Source organism: Mytilus galloprovincialis, chromosome 10 (genome assembly GCF_965363235.1).
Source record: "Mytilus galloprovincialis chromosome 10, xbMytGall1.hap1.1, whole genome shotgun sequence".
NCBI classification, from domain to species: Eukaryota; Metazoa; Mollusca; class Bivalvia; order Mytilida; family Mytilidae; genus Mytilus; species Mytilus galloprovincialis.
Genome location: NC_134847.1, coordinates 27,489,331 through 27,511,844, shown reverse-complemented (window position 1 = coordinate 27,511,844; position 22,514 = coordinate 27,489,331). Strand labels below are relative to the sequence as shown.

Sequence of the window (22,514 nt, the reverse complement as noted above, 5' to 3'; positions counted from 1 at the left end):
AACATCAATCCTGTTAGCAGAAGGAGCTCGTGTGATGATGATAAAAAATGAAGCAGTCAGTGATGGTTTGGTGAATGGTGTTATGGGTACTGTTCTCAGTATTTCAGAATTTTCAAAAGGAGCATTACCGAACAACATATATATTCATTTTGATAATGATAGAGTTGGAAAAAATGCGAAACTACAGAAGATAATAAATGGAAAAAGATGTGTTGGATTAGAACCATCTACAGAAAATATACCATTCAGTAATGGAACAAGAAAACAGTATCCTCTGCAGCTAGCATGGGCATGTACTGTTCACAAGGTTCAGGGTTTGACAGTGCCACAGGCAGTTGTCTGCTTGAATAAATGTTTTGCTTATGGTCAGGCATATGTTGCATTGAGTAGAGTTACTTCAAAAAATGGGCTGACTATATTACCAATTGATGATAAAACTTTGAACAAAAAAATATACAGTGATCCTGATATAATGGAGGGAATGAAATCCATGGATAATTTTTTGTCTCAAAATGACACCATAGTTTCAAATCATAAAGCAGGTTTGTCAATAGTTTACCACAATATTCAAGGTCTAAAGGCTCACCAAAATGATTTGAAAGCCAATTCAGACTTCCAAAATGCAAATTATATCTGTTTGACTGAAACATGGTTGGAATCTTGTAGTGATGATGTTCACCTTCCTAATTATAAACTTCATCATTTGCCAAGGTCAGCAGCATTTGCATCAAATAATCCTTTGTATGCTTCTTTACAAGAAATGAGTCATGGTGGAGTTGGTGTATATGTTAAATCAGATTCTGAGTATGAAGAATTTGATATATCTCTAAAAAATCTTGAATGTATAATTTTCAAAGTTCCGAAAATGAATGTTCTAATTGCTACAATATATAGAACTCAAAAATACCAAATTGAACTATTTTTAAGAAATGTTTGTGCTCTTTTGTCAGAATTGACACAGCTTTCAAGCAGTATTATTGTTTTAGGAGACTTTAATCAAGACATTATAAAGGGTGGCAGATCAATACAAGATTTTATGGCTTCATTCGGATTTGAACAGTTAGTACAAGAGGCATTAACAGAGGGTGGTACACTGATTGACCATGTTTATATCAAAAGTTGTGTTAAAGTACAAGTAAGTGTTATTCCAACTTATTACAGTTATCATGATGCAATATCTGTCATTTTGGAAATAAACCCTACTTCTTGAAAGCTGTATAGTATTAATAGAAAATGATAAGAGTGCCTTAAACATGTTAAAGGAAAATTCATTTTGTACAAAACGATCAAAAGTTTCCCTACATATTATTTTTTAAAATACTAAGCCGGTACTAACAACCTAGTTTTGTATATATATGTTCTTTATTTGTTTAAATTTCAAGTTTATTAATAGTTTCCCTTTTTTATTTAGCTAAGTATCAAACTCGGAATTATATTATAAAGTGGAATTTGTTTCTTAACTGAATATTATATGAGTTTTATATGTTTACTTTAATTTCAGATCAAATTCTTAGTCGTCAGTAGTAAAGAAGTTAAATCAATTGTCTAACTTTTTGTGCATGCTTTGGTAATTTTAATACAGCACTTGCCAACGGGTTAGATAGTTGATAAATATATATCATCAGCTGAGAAATGTCTATTTATGATTAAGAAGTAAAAAGAAATAGGAGATAGAAGATTAAAATACAGCATTATGTAAAGGTAGGTTCGATCGAATAGTATTTACAAAAGATAACTAATGCAAACTGTCTAAGAGCCAGTGTGAGCAATCAACACAATTCCAACTGTCCTGTTGTCTGTTATCATATGTTTGAAAGCGTCATCTGTTGTCTGGAAACTTTTTTAAATTTCTCCCCTGAAACTGCTGGGCCAATTTAAACAAATCATGGCCTGAGTCATTCTAAGGATGTCTAGTTAAAATGGTATGTTTGTTCAGCTCGCCATCCAATTAACATGCCCCATGTTACTATAAATAGAACATGGGAGGTAAAACACTACTTTTTCTTTCTCCAAGATATTACAAGGCTATTGAGACCAAATGTTTGTAAAAAAAATAATAATTACATAAGCATGATTTGTATTGAACCGTTTGTTAAACATAGGCTAAAAAAAAATGGTTAAAGGTAATGTGCCTATATAAAAGTTATTTATCCCACTTAAAATTGCCTCTAGTAAAGACTTAATAAGTAGGTTGTTTCATTACAATTTTATTAACAATTGGTTTCATGTCGAATTCAAATTGTAATAATCAATGTTAATATTTATCAAATTGCTTTAACATAGGATGCACTGCTGAATTACTATCACCCCCTGAAAACAAAGATTTTGAAGCTATATATGTCTGTCTGTATGTATCATGGGCTTTGGAATGTGATAAAGCAATGTCAGGTCACACTGACCATAACTTCGACCTTTTATCCCTATCAAAGTGAAAGTTTGTCCAATTCATTTGGGGGGGGGGGGGGGGGGGGGGCGGTCATATATCCAAGTCAGGTCACTCTGTTTGACTTTGACCCTTATAAAATTTAAAAGTAAAGCATTGTCTGATTTGTGTACTGTGCATAACTTGTACTGTAGAATGTAGGTTAAATAATCTGGTTGCTGATGCACCATGGGATGGGGGTTGGGTCCTATATCAAGTCAGGTCACTCTGTTTGACTTTGACCTTTGATCTTTATGCAATTAAAGCATTGTCTGATTTGTGTACTGTGCATAACTTGTGTACTGAAGCAAATAAATAGACAACACCTTGTATGCATAAAGATCATGGTCACTCTGACCTTGACCCTTGATTCCAATGTCATTGTCTCAAAATTGAATTTACTACAGTAAATGGTAACTTATATGTATGTCCTGGGTTTTAGATGTGCTGATTTTTTTTAGGTGTGTTTTATTTATTGGTCAGATGGACTGTATAGTAATGGTTTGGAATGAAATGTTATAGATATAATATGTGTATACTTTGTAAATGACTGCATAAGAAGAAATGATGTCCTTATATTGAATAGCTCAATTGTTAGAGTTTAATAGCTTGTATGCCATGTAATGATAATGTATTGAAGGTTTTTTTTTACAGTTAGAAGACAATGCATAGTTTTGTTTTTTCTGGTAAATTTATTTGTACTGTTTATAAAGCTTATTTCCTGTAACCACAAGCATTTATATATCAGTTAAAATTTTAAATGTAATTTGCAGAATAGCAATTAATGAGTATGTACCATGTTTAAATTTTCAATGAACAAATATTGTATTTGCATTGCTAACTGAGTAAGAAATACATTATAAACATGATTAACTGACTGTAATATTCTTGAAATGGAAAAGTCTAATGAAAGTATCAAAACTGTCAGTAGTATAAAAACTTTAAATCTTAACATAAAATAATAGAGAAATTTATCCTCCTACAAAACAACAGTAACACATTTCCTTTGTTTCCACTGTAATTCATATTTTTCTGTATTTGTTTTATACCATATACTGTTACTTCACAGCTGTACAACTGTATCATTTGCTATTGATGTATTTGTCTGTAAACCTTTTTATCAGCACGTTTTTTTTCTCCGGAATATAGCATATATAACCTATATATATATATATATATATATAAGGTACGTTTAAACAAGTGACAACTCTATAACAGATCCATCCGTTGGATCATTAGTGAAGGTGATACACAGCTGAAAACACATACTGAATTCATAATTACTATAAATATCAAGACAACAATGTTAAATCTGCAAATGTTTGAAAGCAAATTTGTGTTCTTCCCCTGTTGGGATTCGAACTCATGCTATTGGTATATCGAGACAACACTGCCATCACTGTATCTAGTGCTGTAGACTACTCAGCCATATATATATACATATTATAGACAAACAGCAATCTATGGTGGTATTTTATTTTAACCTTGATTATTTGTGCATCCTAGGCAAAAATGGATTTAAATCCAAAACATCAGATTGTTTTTGTTCAGTAAAATGAAGATAGAAATTGAAAATAAGAAACAGACCAACTATACCAACAATAAATTCTGTGGCTTTGTGGTGATTACTGATCATTTTGTCTAGTTTACTTCTGTATCCTCAGACAATACTATTCCAATGTTTATCTTGAACAATAATTTATTGGCATTAAATCTTTTTATTGAAGATTTATATATGCAATATATATATGCAAAGGAGAAATGGTGGAGCGGTGAATAATTAATTTGAATTTTCATTTTGGACATTGACAATATTCACATTAAAATGTGCTATTACAGGTACAAAGTCCTTTTATACCCAAAGACACCAGACAAAGTATGCTATTAAATAATTTTACATATTTTTAATTGATTAGGAACACTTTTGAAAGTTTGACGAATACTTAAAATGTTTCTAACAAGTACAAGAAATTCAGGAAATCAAAATTAAAGGGAGATTTGCTTGTCATGTTTTTTATTTAAATTTAGGTGTTTTCACTATTATACACAAACTTGCTTACACTAAAAGAAGAATCATGGTTTAGCTAGGTTGAATGTACACTTTTACTAGGAAAATAATTATGTTTTTACATATTTGTATTTGATTACCATATGATTAAATGTATTAACTGACTTTTACATTTTTGTTATTCATTCACCCTACCTGCATGCTCGTTTGCAAACGGCAAGAACCAATTTTTTGCATGTCCCTGCCATAGCGAAAGGGGCAATAAGTTTTACCCTTGTCTGTCTGCATGTCCATACATCCCATTATTTGTTTCTGGTCTCTAACTTTAGTTACCTCAAACAAATAATATGAAACTTATACACAATGCTAATAACCTCAAAAAACAGATCAAGTTTGAATTTTGATGGTGTCACTTTATCCGTTCTATAGTTATGCCCCTTTGCAAATTGAAAAATTACTAGTTTTTTGGATTCCGTTCTCTAACTTACGTTTGCCTTAACCAAATGTTATGAAGCTTATACACAATGTTTATTATCTTAAAACACAGACCAAGTTTGAAATTTGGTGGTGTCACTTTTACCGTTCTAGAGTCATACCCCTTTACAAATGGAAATATTGCTGAATTATTGGTTTCTGTTCACTAACTTTAGATTCCCTCAACCAAATGTTATGAAACTTATACACAATGCTAATAACCACAAAAAAACAGATCAAGTTTGAATTTTGGCGTCACTTTTATTAATCTAGAGTTATGCTCTTTTTCAAATGGAGAAATTGCTAAATATTTCGTTTCCGTTCTCTAATTTAAGTTTGCCTCAACTAAGTGTTATGAAACGTATACACAATGCTTATTACCACAAAACTTTGATCAAGTACAAATTTGGGTATTGTCACTTATACCGATCTTGAGTTATCTCCCTTTAACAGGGGGCATCATCTGTGTCCCATGAACACATTCACCATTTATTATTTCATCTTTTGATACTGTGAATGTTAACATAGCTAGTAATATTTTTACTGTCAATTATGGTTATACCCTCAAGGAAAGGTCAAATATCTTCGGGCTAAATATTACAAAGTTGAGCCTTAATGATCCACCATTTTCCACTTCAAGACTTCTAAAACTGTCACAATTGATTATATGATCCAGTCAAAAATTTACATCCTGTATAATTTCAACTTTAGGTTTTGTTTACCCATTATGATGTTGGTAAATGTTCTTATTTGGGCAGATAACTAAGCAACAAACTTACAGGGTAACATCCACATAAGTATAAAACTCTAAGTTCATTATCTTTGACCTGTCTTATTCATGTGAAATATGTTTTAACAGATATTAAATGTTGAAAAGAAAAGCATTTAACACTTACAGTCCTTAAAATATTGTCAAAAACATAAAATTGGTACTCTAGGGTTTGACATGTCCCAGATAGCAAATTATGTGTTTTTGACCTATTTAAAGAATTTTTAGTGTGTTTTTAAGCTTTTTAAGGTTGACTTTTGACCTTAAAACCTTTTACTGGATATCTCAAAATCGATTATATTTACAGAAATGGTAAATAGTGAAAAATCTTTGGGTCATAATGGACCTATCTGTAAGGGGCATAACCCAAAGAGATTTGACCTATTCGTAAGGGGCATAACCCCTGTTATCTGTTTCTGAAAAAAACATTACCTTTAACTCTCGAAACAAAGGTCCTACACCCATGGGGTATTTTGTAATGACATCGTGGACCAATGAAGTATTTTTCAAAGTCACATGAATTGATGATGAATGGTGAAGATCCTAGGTGTCTACGACTTACGGTTTCTGAGTTTTGGTGGCCAACCGACACCGGTTAATTTTGATAGGGGCATAACCCTACCAATGAGTCGTTGAATCTTTTCGATCCAAATGTAACGAAGAACCGGGGTCTGTTCCTGAACAAATTCCACCCTTTGGTTTTTTTCTACCTATTATGGTTATGGAATTTGAATGATAACAAGGTTTTTGGGTTTCGGAGGGATTACTCCGAACCGACAAAATATTTCGACTCACAGGGTGAGTTCCGGATAGGTATTCATGACACCGATACAAAGTGTGAACATGAAAGCGACACGTCTTACGGTTACGGAGGCTAACTTCGTCAAAGTTTGGCGGAACAAAAAGAATAATAATAATAATAATAATAATAATCAGAAGAAATACAGTAAGGTCTTTCCCTTTAGTAAAAGGAAAGACCTTAACTAGATTTGCCATTGCAAGCAATAGCGGATGGCACCCTTTCCCTATTGCCAAGCCAGCGGCAGCCATTTAGAAAATTTTTGCTGTTTCCATGGCAACGGCGGCCATTTTGAAAATTCGAAACTCGAAAGTCAAGTCTACATAAGTTAGGCAAAATTTGTTATAAGTTTCATTAAATTTAAAGCATTTTGAAGTTTTTCATAATTTTGCTGTTCCCATGGTAACGGCGGCCATTTTGAATATTCCAAAGTCAAACCCCCGCTGCAATTTTTTCCCTCCATAATCATATATACCATCATATACCATTTAATGTCTCTAGAATAAATTTAACATTAATGTTCTGGAATGTTCTGTGAAAATTCAAAGTTTTGACCTTTTTGCATCATTTCCATGGTAACAACAGATATTTTGGAAATTCAAACGCCAAATTCCACATCTTCCAATGTTGCTCATCGTTACTGTGAAGTTTCAAAAAATTTGGAGCATTTCCATATTTTGGAAATTTTTGGTGTAGTTTCCATGGCAACATAGTAGTTCCAATGAGTGCCAAAATCACCCAACACCTGTATATAGTGGGCACCTCCATTGTATTCAAATATAATGATTCTGAGTTAAAGCATATCCAAACAGTTCACCAAAAACAAAAACTGGATTTTTTCACATTTGTTCTGTTTCCATGGAAACGGCAGCCATCTTGAACCATTCCATGCTTCCTGCAACTCTGCACATGGGGGTCCTTAATATAGTAAAGTTCCATCAACTTTGGTACTTTAGATTTGAAGAAATCGCCTGGACAAAATGTGTTGCAAGAAAAATAATAATAAGAAAAAAAAGAAACGTAGAATAACAATACGTCACCCCAACTCCGTTGAGGGTGCCATAAGCAAGAAAAATAATAATAAGAAAAAAAAGAATCGTAGAATAACAATACGTCACCCCAACTCCGTTGAGGGTGCCATAATAAAAAAAAGAATCGTACAATAACAATATGTCACCCGACCTCCGTCAGGGTGACATAAAAATAATAAGAACTGAGCAAAAACAATAAGTCTCCAAACTTTGTTTGGGAGACTTAACAAACTTTGTTTGGGAGACTTAATAAATACTGTAGGTTGTTATCAGGGAACCAACTATCGCCCAAAATTTCGTCCCGTTAATGGTTCCTTTTAAAGCTCACTTTACTCTACGATATGGGTTTATTCAAATTGTTGACTTGCGACCGTATTCATCTGTTTTGTTAAATAATGTTTCAATCTTCGTGCAAATAATAATTTGGAGAGTCACTTATTTGATTAAAGCCTGGTTTTGGAACATTGAACTCAGTTGTTTTACCTAGTGAGTTTGATTGTCCATAAAAAAAATGCAGGAAAAAACAAAAAAGACCTCATGACTGAGCAACTAGAACATCACACAAACCTGGTGTGAAATAAGATTTATATGCTCAACTAAAAAACTTAGCTCTGATGATTGAAGTAAATCTATCCAGACAGTGCTTAAAATTAGAAATCAAACTTGTGTTTCATTTGATTTGTAAAATTATAAAACCATTACCTTGGTATCTTCTTGACATACAGATCCCGTGTTGTGCCAGGTGTGTGGTCTGGGCCCATGATTCGTACCATCTGACCTGTACTAACTGTGCCAGAGAAAACTCTCCCAAAAGCATAAAAGCGTCCTTTGTTCAATGCTGGTACCATCTTCGAAATATACAACATCAAAGGTCCTTCAGGATCACATGTTTTCATTGCTAAAATAGAATTTTGACATTGCCGTAAGAGAAGATGATTCAAAGCCCTTATAAGTTGTTTTTTTTTTTCTTTCTAAATAAAACAAAAGAGTTAACGTTGCAATGCCTCAGGTTGAGAATACAAAATAAAAACATCATTTATCTATTTTTAAATGCGATTTTTAATTATTATAGTATTACACTATCTGTTTTGAAATTGAGTCAGTCTGAAATAGACGTCCACATATATGGTTGACCAAGAAACACTGTACCTACCTACTGCTGCTTCGTCGTCTTGTGGGCCTTCATATAACAATTCTGTTCGGTACTTTTGAGCAGTTATGGGAGAAGGCAAATGAACTACGAACATTTCCAACAAAGCATCATCAACAGGCAGCCATTTCTTCATGACGGTTCTCATTAGGGTCTTGCCTTCGGTTTCTTTTTCCTCTGTTGATAATTTAACACCTATTTTGTCTACCAGTGTTAACAACTCCGCTTTATCCTGAGCTTTTGTCGAATGAAGAACCTATAAAAAATACAAATATAAACATATTGTCACCTTAAAGAAAAATGATGACATATTTCAAAATCTTCAACAATGTACATTTAAATGTATTCGAAGATGTAGAGTAAGTATCGAAATGTTCAATGAAAATATTATCACCCTGGTGTAAGAATATATATCAGGGCAAATTGGCTGAGTTCTCCAATATTACAGATCGTTCATGCATGGTACATAAGTATAATTTAATCACTTGATAGTGGCCTGGTGTCCTCGGGTACAATTTAAATTAGCGTCAAATATATGTCATATATGGAACTTTTCAATAGCAGATTCCGAAATGTTCATAGGGAAGGGAAGGGGTCCTTACTTATAGGAAGCCGCTCTAGTCAAGCTTAAGTGATTCCCTGAATAATCAACGAAACTTTTCAAACAAAAGGCTTCCCTGTCCCCTTAAATCCGCCTCTGCGTATTTCTGGTGTTTAAATTAATATCAATAATAAATTCAAAAAGTCTTGCTTACCTTGTATAAAGGTTCTACAACAAACTTGTTAAAACCTCGGACACAATTTTCCTCTTGTGTTTTGTACCATTTTTTCGTCTCTGGGTTGTAAAAATTATTACCCCATAACTTCGTCAACATCTTGTCTTCGCTGACACCAAACTTTTCAGCGTACATTTTTGCAAACCGTCGGAGGGTGAAACCCCAACGGTGCAAACCAGATCCAAAAGCAACATTACATAGTGTTGGATCGACCTATAACAAGAATTAAACAATTTAAAAGACGAGTATAACACGGATTGATTGATTGATTGAGCAAAGTGACTGTTTTTGACTGATTGATGTGACTTATTCATGAATACGAATCATTATGTTTTTTCATTGTTAAAAAAAAGGTTATCAGAAAGAAAACAAAAACTTCTAAGACTCCAAGATGTCAAAAAACAACGCGCGCTTTTTCCCTCGTTTCAGTCATTTAAATTTATTTTAAATAAGTACATGTTTATGAATTATTATCATTATTTACCATGATGTCTCCCATAGCGTCATCTGAGTATGTGGCCACCAAAACATTAAATCTCTCGACAACGCTCCTTAAACTTTGATAAAGTTCCTCTGGCTGCAACTGTGTTTCAAATACACATCTGTCTATCTTGTTAATCATCAAAACTGGTTTGATTCGCTCGCCTAAAGCTTGCCTCAACACTGTCTCCGTCTGTACACAGACACCTAAAAGTACAAAATGTATTAAATGTTTGAATGTTGTTTACTTAACGTTCAGTGGCAAATGTTTCAAGTATTATTAAGGAACTCGTATATAAAATTTTACGAAGTGACAAACAGATTTTCTAATAGATATGTTGGAAAGGAATTCTGCGTTTATTCTTAAAATTCAGTGTCTAATATGAGAGCTACAGTAAAAACCACCAGTGACAACTATTAGAGGTAAGTAAACAGTACTTTATCGTTAAAATTTTACAATTTTTTGTAGTAATAGGAAGTTAAATCAATTATCGGAGCATAATGTGAACTCACCACTAACACTGTCTACTACTACCAGTGCCCCGTCAGCTACTCTCAACGCCGCCGTCACTTCAGAGGAGAAATCCACGTGACCAGGAGAATCAATCAAATTGACGATGTATTCGTCATGTTCGTGAGACTCCTCCTTCTGGTGACTGGCGGGGAGGATCTTTGGATCGACTTCGTACAGTAAAGATACAGCACTGAAAATTGAAAAAAAGTTACCAGTTATTTATAAGAATAAATTGGTACAGAAATTCGGGGAGAGTGAAGGTGGAAATAACATTCCAAAACGTTCAATTAACAATAGGTTTATGATTGTTTTTGCATAAATGCTTTTTTGCATTTCCCCTAGCTTCAAACCAATACATTTCAACATCTTTGACCTCTTTAAATTTAATACTGATCCTTTTTCACAATCCCGAATTATCCCCCTCCCCCCCCCCCCAAAAATGAAAAGAAAAGATATAAGAAATTATATATAAAAAAAAACCAGCAACAAAAAAACACACACATTTTGTAGAACATACGTTATTAATAACAATATAACATAATTCAGTATTCATTTTCAACCAGTGGGTGTGTCTGTTGATTGAGACAATCCCCCCTTTTTCGTCCAGTAAAAGTATTGTAATATGTTTTAAAATTGTAAAAAAAAACAAGACTCAACCATTTAATAGGCTTTTAGAATCCCGTAATAAAGATAGTGACTTATAGCTGTTACAGTAGCTATTTTGTTATTTTCGTAATTTTATATATATATCTTCAGTCTAAGAAAAAAAATATTTGCTAGACAGCTTTTTTTTCTTCGTCTCTCGATAAATTAATATCAGGGTCAGATCCAGACATTTTAAAAAGGGGTTCCCAGCCTAGGAAAAATGTCGGTTCAAACCATTTATCCCCATTCAAATGCATTGTTTGTAAAAAAAAAAAGGGGGGGTTTCAATCCCCAGACCCCTCCCCCTTTTGAATCCGCCACTGGGTATGTAAACTAACAACTTACGTCGATTTGATTGTAATTCCCTTTTCCTGTTCATCTTTCCTTGTATCCATGGCACACTTGTCCCCTGCCTGGTGGGCTGCAATAAAGCCCGCTCGGGCAAGGAGGGAATCAGTGAGAGTGGTCTTGCCATGGTCAACATGTGCAATGACTGCCATGTTGCGGACATTATTTGGGCGGTCCATGGCCCCTCTTAATTGTTCTATGGTGAAGTTTACCTGTAAAAGGGCAAAGTGTTGCATTTCAAGTATATATTATTAAACTAATTTGACATTAACTTTTCAAATTTGCAAATTTTAATATAAGTTAAAGGATATTTAAATTTGAAATTGAGAAAGAATTTTCTGTAATGAAAGCTTCTTAGAAATTAATTTAAACGACTTACGGTATTTTAGATTGAAATTAAAAATTAAAAAAAAAAAAAAAAAAAAAGCAAAAACAAAATTGTTCCATCCTAAGTAAAGCCCGATATCCCTACCTTTTTCTGTTCTTTAGACCTTCTTTCTTATATACTTCGTTATTTTCTTTATTGAATAAATCATTAACAATCAGTGTTGAAAAAATAAATGTATTTATCTTTAAAATCATTAAACTGTTGTTTTTTAATTCAATTATTGCATCTTGAAATATTTATGCTATTGAAAAATCTATCATTCAATTTAAAAGTATATTCTCTTACCATTTTTCTTTATTCTATTCTCCTCTGAACTCGGCAACTAGGCCCTGGATGGGCTAAAATTTACTTTTCTCTCTTCAACGATAAGCTAAACGCTCACATTTCTGTAATGACATAAACCCGCCAAACGGTAGCTATTTATACCGTGTGTATTTCGCAATAAATTGAAATTGCACCATCAGTAGACATAGGTATTTCCCCCAATTCAGAAATTTAATGCATTCGAAACACTACTAGAATGTTCTTTCGTGGTAACGTAAATTATTTCGGAACGTATCTGTGGTTTACTTCAATTGACTCGCATCGTCTGCTTCTAAATTTAAAGAATGCGGCAATTATTGATTTCAAGTCTGTTTATTATTTTGTTGTATTCGTGAATTTAAAGTACAACGTAGTATCAATCCTTATGGGTGTTGTGTTAATGCAATAAATAGAGGAAAATATGTAAACATTTATACGTACATCGTATATCTAGGCACTAATCTAGTCGCTTAAAACATATACATTGTACTAAGTAATACCTTAAAATCTTAAAATAAAGGTATTTTTTGGTTCAGAGACAAGTTCGTGTGTCGTGTCTGCAAAATAACTTATGAATATTTTTATGAACTTCGAATTAGGGGTCGCTTGAGGATATAGAATCTCGATTACCTAAGTGGATAATTAACTATAATATGACCAATACAGCCATTTTAAAAAGAGGGGTTTCCAACCCAGAATAAAAAGGGGGGTCCAACTATATGTCCCCATTTAAATGAATTTATCTTCTAAAAAAGGGGTTCAAACCCCGGACCTCCCCTTTTTGGGTCCGCCACTGCAAAACATTTCTTTTTCAAGTAGACTGAATGGTTCTTTCTTTAATTTTCAGCCCATTACTTTTGTAAATGCCATTATGGTGTGTGAGACACGAACTCTCGTGTGTAATGTGCAGTTCAAAGCATGTTGGTTTGTGAGTTTTAAATGTACACAATTTTTTCAGAGCATCCGGCTGTGAACATGGTGAAATAGATTTGAATTAATGTTCAGCGAAAAATATCACAGGCATATAGATGATATATTTATAGATTTAGTAAATTTTAATAGTCCTAACTAAAAAAAAATGTCTCTCTTTATCTCGTGCAAATTCGATTCGTACACAATGAAATATTTTACAGAGGCGGATTTAGAGGGGGGCCCAGGGGGCCCGGGCCCCCCCTTTTTGGGAAAAAATTTGGTTGCTTATATAGGGAATCATTGAAGCGTGACTGGAGCGGGCCCCCTCTTAGGTCAGTCAGTGGGCCCCCACTTATGAAAATTTCTGAATCCGCCACTGTTTTAGAATACATTAATTTTATGCACTTTGCAATAATTTGCAGGGCTTTAAATTCAGTTTTTAGTGAAATTATCTCAAAGTTATCAAGATTTCAAGATTTATTGATAACGCTCAGACACATAAATGTGTAACATGAGGTCAAAGTATAATACATAAACAATTGAATGACGAAATGAGCATGCAGTACTATCTAAAGACACATAGAAATACATTTGTAAATATTTTAGAATAAACAAGCAATTTTCTTAATAAAAAATGACAATCGTTTGTAGACTTCCATATTACATATGGACAATAATCCTTCCATTTTAACATGTTTAATGTATTGTGGATTAATAGTATAATATCTAGGTAAGTGTTATCAAGGAGCCCGGGGACTAACTGAGGGGTCTAAGTACATAAACTTTAGTTAACAGTGTAATTGTTAAAGAATACAACAAGTCACTTCTGAGAATTGTAATAATCTACCAGCTACACGGGTGTCATTCGGTTTAACGAGAGAAATGATCGTGAAAGAATATCTAACGGCGGTCAAGTATTGAGAGGCGATCGTGAAAGCTCTGGTAACGGATCGTGAAAGACATTTAATGTAAATTCTAGTTCAGAATCTTTGAAAAAATAGCTTAATTTTCAAAACGCGGAACAAATCCGAACAAAAAAATATGTCTGTCAAAATGGTTTAACTTCCTCAACATAACCGTGAAATAAGATAAAGATAAGGATGAACATTAAAGCTATTGGTTTGTTTATTCAACGCTTTACCTCGAAAGTTTAAAAAAACAACTAAAAACGTGTCTAAATAAGTGTGAAAGATTCAGCTCTGAGAATCGGTCAAGTGCAATTCAGAAAGACCGACACAATTTAGCCAATAATATGGATATGCAACGTTTAAACCAAAATGATATCCATCAAACAAAAAATTACAGCAAAACAGCATCTTTCATGGGTAATTTGAGATTGAACGATAACCAACATTTTGTGCAACAGTTCTTTCTTAAGTTCTTTATACACAACGCAGATGTGGCTTGATTTAACTATATACTGCAGATTATAGAATACCAAATCGCAAATGCTGTAATGTCTCGTCTTCTTTACATATGATTGTAAATTTGTTGAACGTCTATAATATCAAGGGTTTTCATAGAAGTGTCAAATGCGTTCATAAAAAGAGTTCAAGGTTATATGAACCATGCCATACTGATCTCTACAAATATCCCGTACACCAAATAAATATGTTCCGATCCTTACAGTGCCTTAGAAACTGACAAATGTAAAAGTTATGCTTGGCCAATTAATTCGGAACATAAGGTCAAAAGTATATGAACCCTGACCGACAGCCAGACATAGACATCTTACTATTATTCAATATATCAAATACAATTGACGTCATCATGGTCATATATGAAACATGCAGACAGACATGTACACCATACACGAATTACCTTGGCGCTATAGCATACTGGTTTATATCCAAAAGCTAAACAACATAAAACAAACATTGCCCAATGATGCATGATAATGAGTTCGATGTTATTTAAAACCTTGCAGAAGTCGAAAATCTACACCTTACAATCATAACAACAGACAGTTATCCTTTTTGAATTTTCCTCGGAGTTCAGTATTTTTGTGATTTTACTTATCCTAAAGCTTAACAAATCCGCGATACGGAATTGACCACAACAATGAATCTTCATCCATGAAATGAGGCAAATTCGGGGTCAGGTGAATCCTGTCTGACGAACATGTAGTTTATAGGATCCAATATACAAAATGTGGGTATCCTATAAATCGTGATAAGTGAGTACTTCACATGACAATAAAAAGCCTCATTCTCACAATCATCCAACTATTTTACATTTCATTTTCTGAAACTATTAATACTTTGAAATGCTTTTAAAAACCTATTGAGGATGTTGACCTATCTAGCTTTTCTCAATACCAATAACAAGTATTAATTATGATATAATTGAAGAATGATTTGAACGTTTTCGTAGCATCAGATCTTTCACGATCCTTTTCACGATCTTTAAAAATGCGGTACGTGATCTTTCTCGATCCAAAAAAATCAATTTTTGTGTAAATAGTTCTTTATTTACCAAGTTTCAGATTATGTTTATACAAAATAACTATGAGAACTATTTGATTAATTCAAATAGAGTGCCCTTATTCGGATAAAAGTAGTTTTTCTAGTCGAATTTGTGAAAAAAATCATGTTCGTTTACATTTTTTATGTCATTGAAATGTCGAGAAGCAATCTGCCTTTTGTTGTTTTGTAATAACTATGTACTTTTAAAACTGGATATTCTAACCATTGATCATAATGTTGAACCATTTTGACCAGGGCCGTAACTACCTATGAGGCAGGGGAGGCAGGGGAGGCAACTGCCTCCCCTGAATTTTCTACACCAAATTTTTTTTTAAAGTAATAAAATGAAATATTGACAATAATTATGTACACGAAGAACTTGAATTTATATTATAAACAACACAAGTTTACAGTTTTAACAGTGTTATCATGATACGTGATATATCTGTCATTTTCGGGATTTTTTACCGAAAGTGAACCGTTTCAGTATTTTATTTTTGTGTGGCCGTCCGTCTGTTATTCAGTATTCATACGAGAACACATATGAAACTTTGCTTTCGACAATTTTGAATAAATCTTAACTATTCACATTTATTTAGGGGCTCCATTAAGCAGAGGAAGTCCCCTTCCTATTGTGAATGTTTTATGATATTGGAAATTCGTTACCGGCTGAATCAGCTGTTGTGTCATTTTTTTAATGTCTCCCAGGCGATCGTACGAGAACGTTATGGTCAATGCCATAGTAGTTAAACACTCCCATTCGTTGAAGCAGAGACTTCCTAAACTAAGTGTATACTAGTTTAGAAAGTTTTGGTTGTAGTTATATACATTTCTGTTCAGCTTTCAACAATATTAAAATTCAAAGTCCTCGACAAAAAAAATATCTTATTTCCTATGATCTTGCTTTATATGTTTTTTTTAACTTACCAGTTTGATTTCTAACAAAAATATGTTTAAATACAGATAATAATTGTTTGTATAAAAAATTGCTTCAAGGATCCAGCAATTACTGATGTTTTTTAAAGTAAGGAAATCAAAGGAAAACGGGTGATTTTTAGCCATATTGAGAACAAAATCCGCGGTCACAATGTATTTAATGTTAATAATTATAGGTCAAAATACGGCCTTCAAAACGGAGCCTTGGCTTACCCCGAACAGCAATCTCAGTTTTTTTGCATAAAAATTGTTTCCAGGTTCAAGCAATACTGATGTTTTTTAGAGTAAGGAAATCAAAGGAAAACGGGTCATTTTTAGCCATTTTACTTGGAGAAAAAAAATCGGCGGGGGCTGCGCCCCAACCCCCTCTCTATCTTGGGGCCTCAATTGGCGGCCCTCAAACCCCTGCCTCCCCTGAATTCGAACCCTAGTTACGGCCCTGTTGACAGACAGTTTTATTTTGTCGTTAATTTGTCTGTGTAATAAATTAAATTAAAATATTTATTGACCTTTCATATGTCTTTTCGATTAAATGTCTTTCACGATCCGTTACCAGAACTTTCACGATCGTCTCTCAATACTTGACCGCCGTTAGGCAGCAACCATTTGATTTTCTGGGGGGGGCTATGGTTTTTTTTCTGAGACAAACTTTTTTTTTCACTGAGCAAAGAAAACTTGTAATTTTTTTCAGGGCAAATCAAAAACAAATAATTTTTTTCACCATCCATTGAAAACAATTTATTTTTTTTGTCACATCACTGCATAGCATCTTTCACATAGACAGCATGGCTCTTTGTGTATGTAGGGGGAGGAATTGGTTTTGGCTGTTTTGTGATACCATTTCCTGTTGTATGGTACTCTTGGAGCCCATCATACAAGTACCAAGTGTTTTGGATCCTGATGGAGCTGGTGAAATGTCCACCATTTCCATATGTAATGGCTTGGATGGTATATCTGAAAAGGTAAGGTTTTCCACACTTTAATATTTAATACAATGTGCACCAGGAGAAGAACTTCTTTTTAATACATTAAAGCAAGTGTGATTTTTATCAAATAATTACACTTCATTCTTTTGAGTTCATTTTTGTTGTATTTGAGTAATGTGTCAACTTGTATGAGGTACCCAATAAAATCTTCATTTTTAATACCTTGTAGTCAGACATATGAAAATCATTTGCTGATATAAAAGGATAGTATATAAAAATGAATTTTGATAGTTGTACAATAAAACATTTGTAGAATGTAAATACATGAAGATCATTTTGAATTTAACAATAGGCAATCCTTTTACCATTCTTTCATGAAAATAAATATGTCTTCAAATACACTTTGAAGTTATAAAAGTATTAACTAGTCTTTATTATTCTTTCCAAGACTCTTGGCATGGGCAGTCCCAGTTGGTCTCTTACCTCTTTGACATGTTCAACCAAATCCAAACTATTATCATGATTGTTATACATTATAATTCTGAAATTACCTTGTGTTAGCAAGAGCAATCTGATCCGGCATCTGTGTCCATCTGCAAAATCCTACATCTAATGGCAATATAAGAGGACTGCCATTGACAAATACTCTAGGAGATGATGAACTGCTTCCTGTGCACCTATTTAAGTGTAATATACATTATCAAACAACAAGTTGTATTCTTTATACCGTTTATACTCTGGTATCTTTAAATTTATTTGGTGACTTTTTAAATTCTAAAATCGTTAAAATGACACAGTACACTTTAATGCATTTTTTATTCAATGTTTGAATACTCTTCTAATATCATCTATACATCGCTTTTAGCAGCCCATAATATTAAGTGAATTTTGTCACTTTCAAGATCTGTACTTTCTTTTTTTTCCGTTTATACTGAATATTTCATTGTAATAATTTGTTTTGTTACAAATTTTTCAATATCAAAAACATATTTTTTAACATTTGACAAAATAAAACTTGTATTAAATTTACATGTGTTGTAAAATAACATTACCTATCATTTGTTTGTAAATCTAGATTGTTACATGGACGGTTCATTGAGTTTTCAAGCCAAAGTGTAATTCCTTCCTCGAGAGTTCTAGCCTGCTCACTGAAATAAAAAAAATTAATGATAGGTGGTGAAACATTACTGTAGCATAATCTAAATTAATAAGGGACAGCATTATTACAACTAGTTCCTGATCTATCAAATAAGAGCCCATATTTGTAGTTTCATATTTATAAGGTATATGTAGTACTCGATAGCACCAGGCAAATATCATTTTCTTGTGTCAAAATATATTTTATATTTATATTATGTATAGTTGTTCAAGAAAAGGAATACCACACCAAGCAGTAATAGACATATTTCTTCTAGAGCTATGAAGTTGAACACTTGCTTTTTGCATTGTTGATATGCCCATATGTTCTTTATATTTATAAAGGAAAGACATCATATGGATGTTTTAATACCTGTGAAAATATTTAACGGATTTGAATATGCAAGTTCAACAAAGTATATAAAAATGAAATAAATTAAACTTACTCAAAGCAAACCATTCTTGATCTTCTCAGGTTAACTGGTGTCCTGCAGGATGGATTGCTGCATTTGATGGTGTACACTGTTTCTGTGTCACTCATTTTGTTGAAGAAAAAATCATTTTCTCCACCCCACATATTCCAAGTTTTTATTAAGCCAGATGTAGTTGATTGGTTTGGAAACTGCTTTATCCACTGAAATTTACCCTCAGCGAATTTTGAATCTTTGAACAACAAATGTATCTGATGTAACAAATTATAAATTTTATTCTTGCTGAGTCTGAATGTTTCCACTATATCAGGTCTGTGTGTTAAAAGAACATGACAGCAAAATAGCATGTTGTCCACAGTGCAAGTGTTTGTCATGTCATTGCCTTTAAATGTTCCATTCCAAGGTAAAGCTTTTATTGGAGAGGATGTCTTAATTTGAAGTTTGAGTGTACCAGTTACGACAGAAAAAAGTTCATCTGTATTCATTTTCTGAAGCTTTTTTGATGATTGTTTTAATTTTCGTACATATAATTTCTCTGCTTCGCGGCGGACAACTGCAAACAGATCAAGTCCAGTATACTTTTCACAGAATTCATCCAGTTGACTCGAAATTTTTTCCCATGTTTCATTTTTATCTTTGACTGAGACCTGGTCACAAGTGGAGGTCACTGCGACATTTGGTTCACCTTGTGCATCTACCAGTTTCTGCAGCTGAACAATTGGACAAAACATATTTGGCATGTCTGCACTATTTTGTTTCTGTTCTTCGGGTATTTCATTTAGTTTAAAATAATGCCAGGAACCATCATCCTCTAAAGTTTCATAATTAGGCACTGGAGCAGGTATCCTATTAATCTGTACAGGAGTTCTGAAATTCTGATCATTTCGAATGCCTTCAACACCATTTTTGTATCTTATAAAATGAAGGCTAAATTGGTTCTCTAAAAATTTATAGTAATGATTCCCAGCACATTTGGTCATTGCTTTTTCTGAACTACATGCCATTAGCTTCTCAGCATATTTCTGATCAAAATAAAAATGTTGATACACACCCTGCTTATCAGCAACTCGGGAATTAATTGTAGTAAACATGCATGGTGTTCCCTCGTACCTATGGGAGACAGTTTGAGCACAACTTACTGCAGTTGCTACCTCTTGGTTCTCTTGTGCTTTTTTGAAATCTGATGTTTTCATCTGGAGAATTTTATCTTCTGTGTAGGTTTCAAACAAGCTTTTTTGATCAATATCAACGAATCTGCCATCTCCTAACGCATCATTCAAGCAACTCATAACTTGCTCAACCTTATGAGTTTTTGAGTCCCTAGGGGCGTAGTGAAATCTAGCTAGCAAGTCAAGATCATTTATGAGGAAAGACTCAGTAAGTCTGTTGCGGACCATCCTCTCACTAGTTCCTACCCCAGGACCTGCATCAGTGGTTTGAAAGTCACATGGTCTATGAGCTGGTGCAAGGGCTGTTACTTCCTTTAGGATCAGTTCAACAAGAACATGCAGTTCTTTAAACATCTTAGAACATTCCTGCTCAGTAAGATTTACACGGGATATTTTGTATTCAACATGTTGCAATTGATATAACAGTTCTTTACATGAGTCAATGAGACTCACTACTTGTTCGTGTTTACTTTCTTTTAACTTTGTTGTTGTATGCAATATTCTAGTTATCAAAACAGATAGTCGAGTTTTCTCTCTTTCCAAAAAGTCACCTCCTTCTGAACATTTTATGTAGTCTTTTTCAATGTTCATCAATTCGAATTGCTTCAATGAGTCTTTCAAAAATATCAAATTTGTGAGAACATCTCTTGTCTCTTGTAAGCCACTTTTCGGTATGTTATGTGCTTCCGAAAACACCAGCCTATCCATGTAAGCATCGTTCGCCCAATTTGTTGCTGAGCTACTATATACTAATTTAGGTTTACATGTGACAGACACAGTAACATTCTTCACAGAAAAAGTGTCCCGTCCTTTCACATTATTCTCCTCCATGTCATGTATGATAAGATTAACTCCTGGGGCAATATAACCACACTTTTCTGGAAAATCATATGATGGAAGCTCCAACTTCTCCTGTTCAATTAGCAAAGGTTTATTTTTCGGTCTTGAAAAACCTTCTGCAGTACCGCATCTCAAATATGCTTTATCATCAAAACATCTTCTTAGAGTATATCCATCAAGTGTCTGTTTTGATTTTTCAGCAAAGAAAAATCTTGTGTAGTTCTTTATGTGAGCCCTATTATAGTGTATATTCATATGAGTATCAACAAAGTTCTTCTTTGGTTTTCTATGAGAAAACAATCCTCTACCTCTGTGCTGCTTACTTTGCATTGACCTTTTATTCTTTGCAACACCCCATGACCTTACTGTTTCATAAGACTTGATAATTTTCTGTCCATTTTCTTTGAGCCACTTGTTTGCTATTGCACGCATCTCCCTCCTTTGGATTCTTTTCTCCATAAATGGAGCCCCTGTCCTTGTCTTATGTGCTACTAATTGTTCTTGAAGAGCCTCATACACAGCAAGTTCAGCTCTGCGATCAATTCTAAAATTACCCTTACCCTTTCCAGCTTGGGAGAAGAGCGAGTCTTTCCATAATTTCATTTGTCTATGTACTGTTCTCTTGATGAATTTGCCTTTCGAATTTTTCAAACGTTCTAATTGTTCCTTCCTGTTTGACAAATTTTGTTTTAGATCATCTTTCAACCCGTTGTGCAAGTTTTTGTTCTTCTCTAAATATTCTTCCTCCCTATTTAACAATGACTCGATATGTTCAACTGTGTTTTTCCATGTATTTGTTGCTTCAACTTCTGCCTTTTCCTTTTCACGTTCTAGATTTTGACAGGCTTGGAGTACATTTGACTTAATTGCTAATATAACATCTTCACGAATACCAAGTTTATTACTGATTGAAGTTATGGAATTGTCAAAAGTCAGCATTGTTATTGCAACTGCTCTGTCTCGTTGACCATTAAATAGTTTCATAAGATATGGAAATTGTTGCGACAACTTGTCAAGCTCTTTTTCCTTTTTTTTGTTAAATATTTCACCAAGAGCCTTGAACATTCTGTAGTGCGATTCCGAACCAGACTTTTCCAGCAAAAGAAGATGTCTTGAGTTTTCTACATTCACAATCATACATGGAATACCAGATGACTCTCTTAATATTGCATCAACAAATGATTGCCGTTTATTGTTCATATTCCCAACAGAACTATCATTCAACATCCCAACGTACTCTTCAAATGCTTGGTCAAATGGCATATAATTAACAACCATTAATTCACATAACAAATTGAGTTTGCTTCTGATCTTTTGTTTGGAGTCTTCTGATTGTGATTTTTCTATTTTTTTTTTGCAAGTGTGTTATGCAATCCTCTGGATTCAGTAGGCAACTAGAGAGCTGAAAACACTGTCCTATTCTTGTTGTTTCCCTCAGCAATGTTCTTCCTTCATTGTTCATTCTGAAAAAAAATAATTCTTTATTACACTATCATTTTGGACATATTATAATACAAGAATAAAATATTTATGTTTTATGAGTATTTATCTGAACATATTTAGCTGAACAATAGTTTCTTGTAGATGGGGA

General features: G+C 33.5%; 2 protein-coding genes across 2 annotated transcripts in view; both read right to left on the bottom strand.

Annotated features, from left to right (window-relative positions):
- LOC143047307 (eukaryotic translation elongation factor 2-like) overlaps positions 1 to 12,225 on the bottom strand; it is a 33,833-nt gene extending 21,608 nt beyond the window's left edge. The window contains exons 1-7 of the mRNA XM_076220346.1: positions 12,090 to 12,225; positions 11,414 to 11,628; positions 10,423 to 10,613; positions 9,914 to 10,116; positions 9,409 to 9,642; positions 8,657 to 8,909; positions 8,206 to 8,401 (exon numbers count right to left, since the gene is read on the bottom strand). Of these exons, the coding sequence (XP_076076461.1) occupies positions 8,206 to 8,401; positions 8,657 to 8,909; positions 9,409 to 9,642; positions 9,914 to 10,116; positions 10,423 to 10,613; positions 11,414 to 11,628; positions 12,090 to 12,092 (1,295 nt within the window). The 5' untranslated portion in view covers positions 12,093 to 12,225. The remainder of the gene's footprint in view (positions 1 to 8,205; positions 8,402 to 8,656; positions 8,910 to 9,408; positions 9,643 to 9,913; positions 10,117 to 10,422; positions 10,614 to 11,413; positions 11,629 to 12,089) is intronic.
- A 4,906-nt stretch (positions 12,226 to 17,131) lies between these two features.
- On the bottom strand, positions 17,132 to 20,151 carry LOC143047306 (uncharacterized). The gene is made up of 4 exons (XM_076220345.1): positions 18,930 to 20,151; positions 18,399 to 18,494; positions 17,898 to 18,023; positions 17,132 to 17,374 (listed from the first exon to the last, which is right to left on the bottom strand). Exons 1-4 carry the CDS (start codon positions 20,105 to 20,107, stop codon positions 17,176 to 17,178), a joined length of 1,599 nt encoding a protein of 532 aa, XP_076076460.1. The 5' UTR covers positions 20,108 to 20,151; the 3' UTR covers positions 17,132 to 17,175.
- Between the last annotated feature and the right edge of the window lie 2,363 nt (positions 20,152 to 22,514).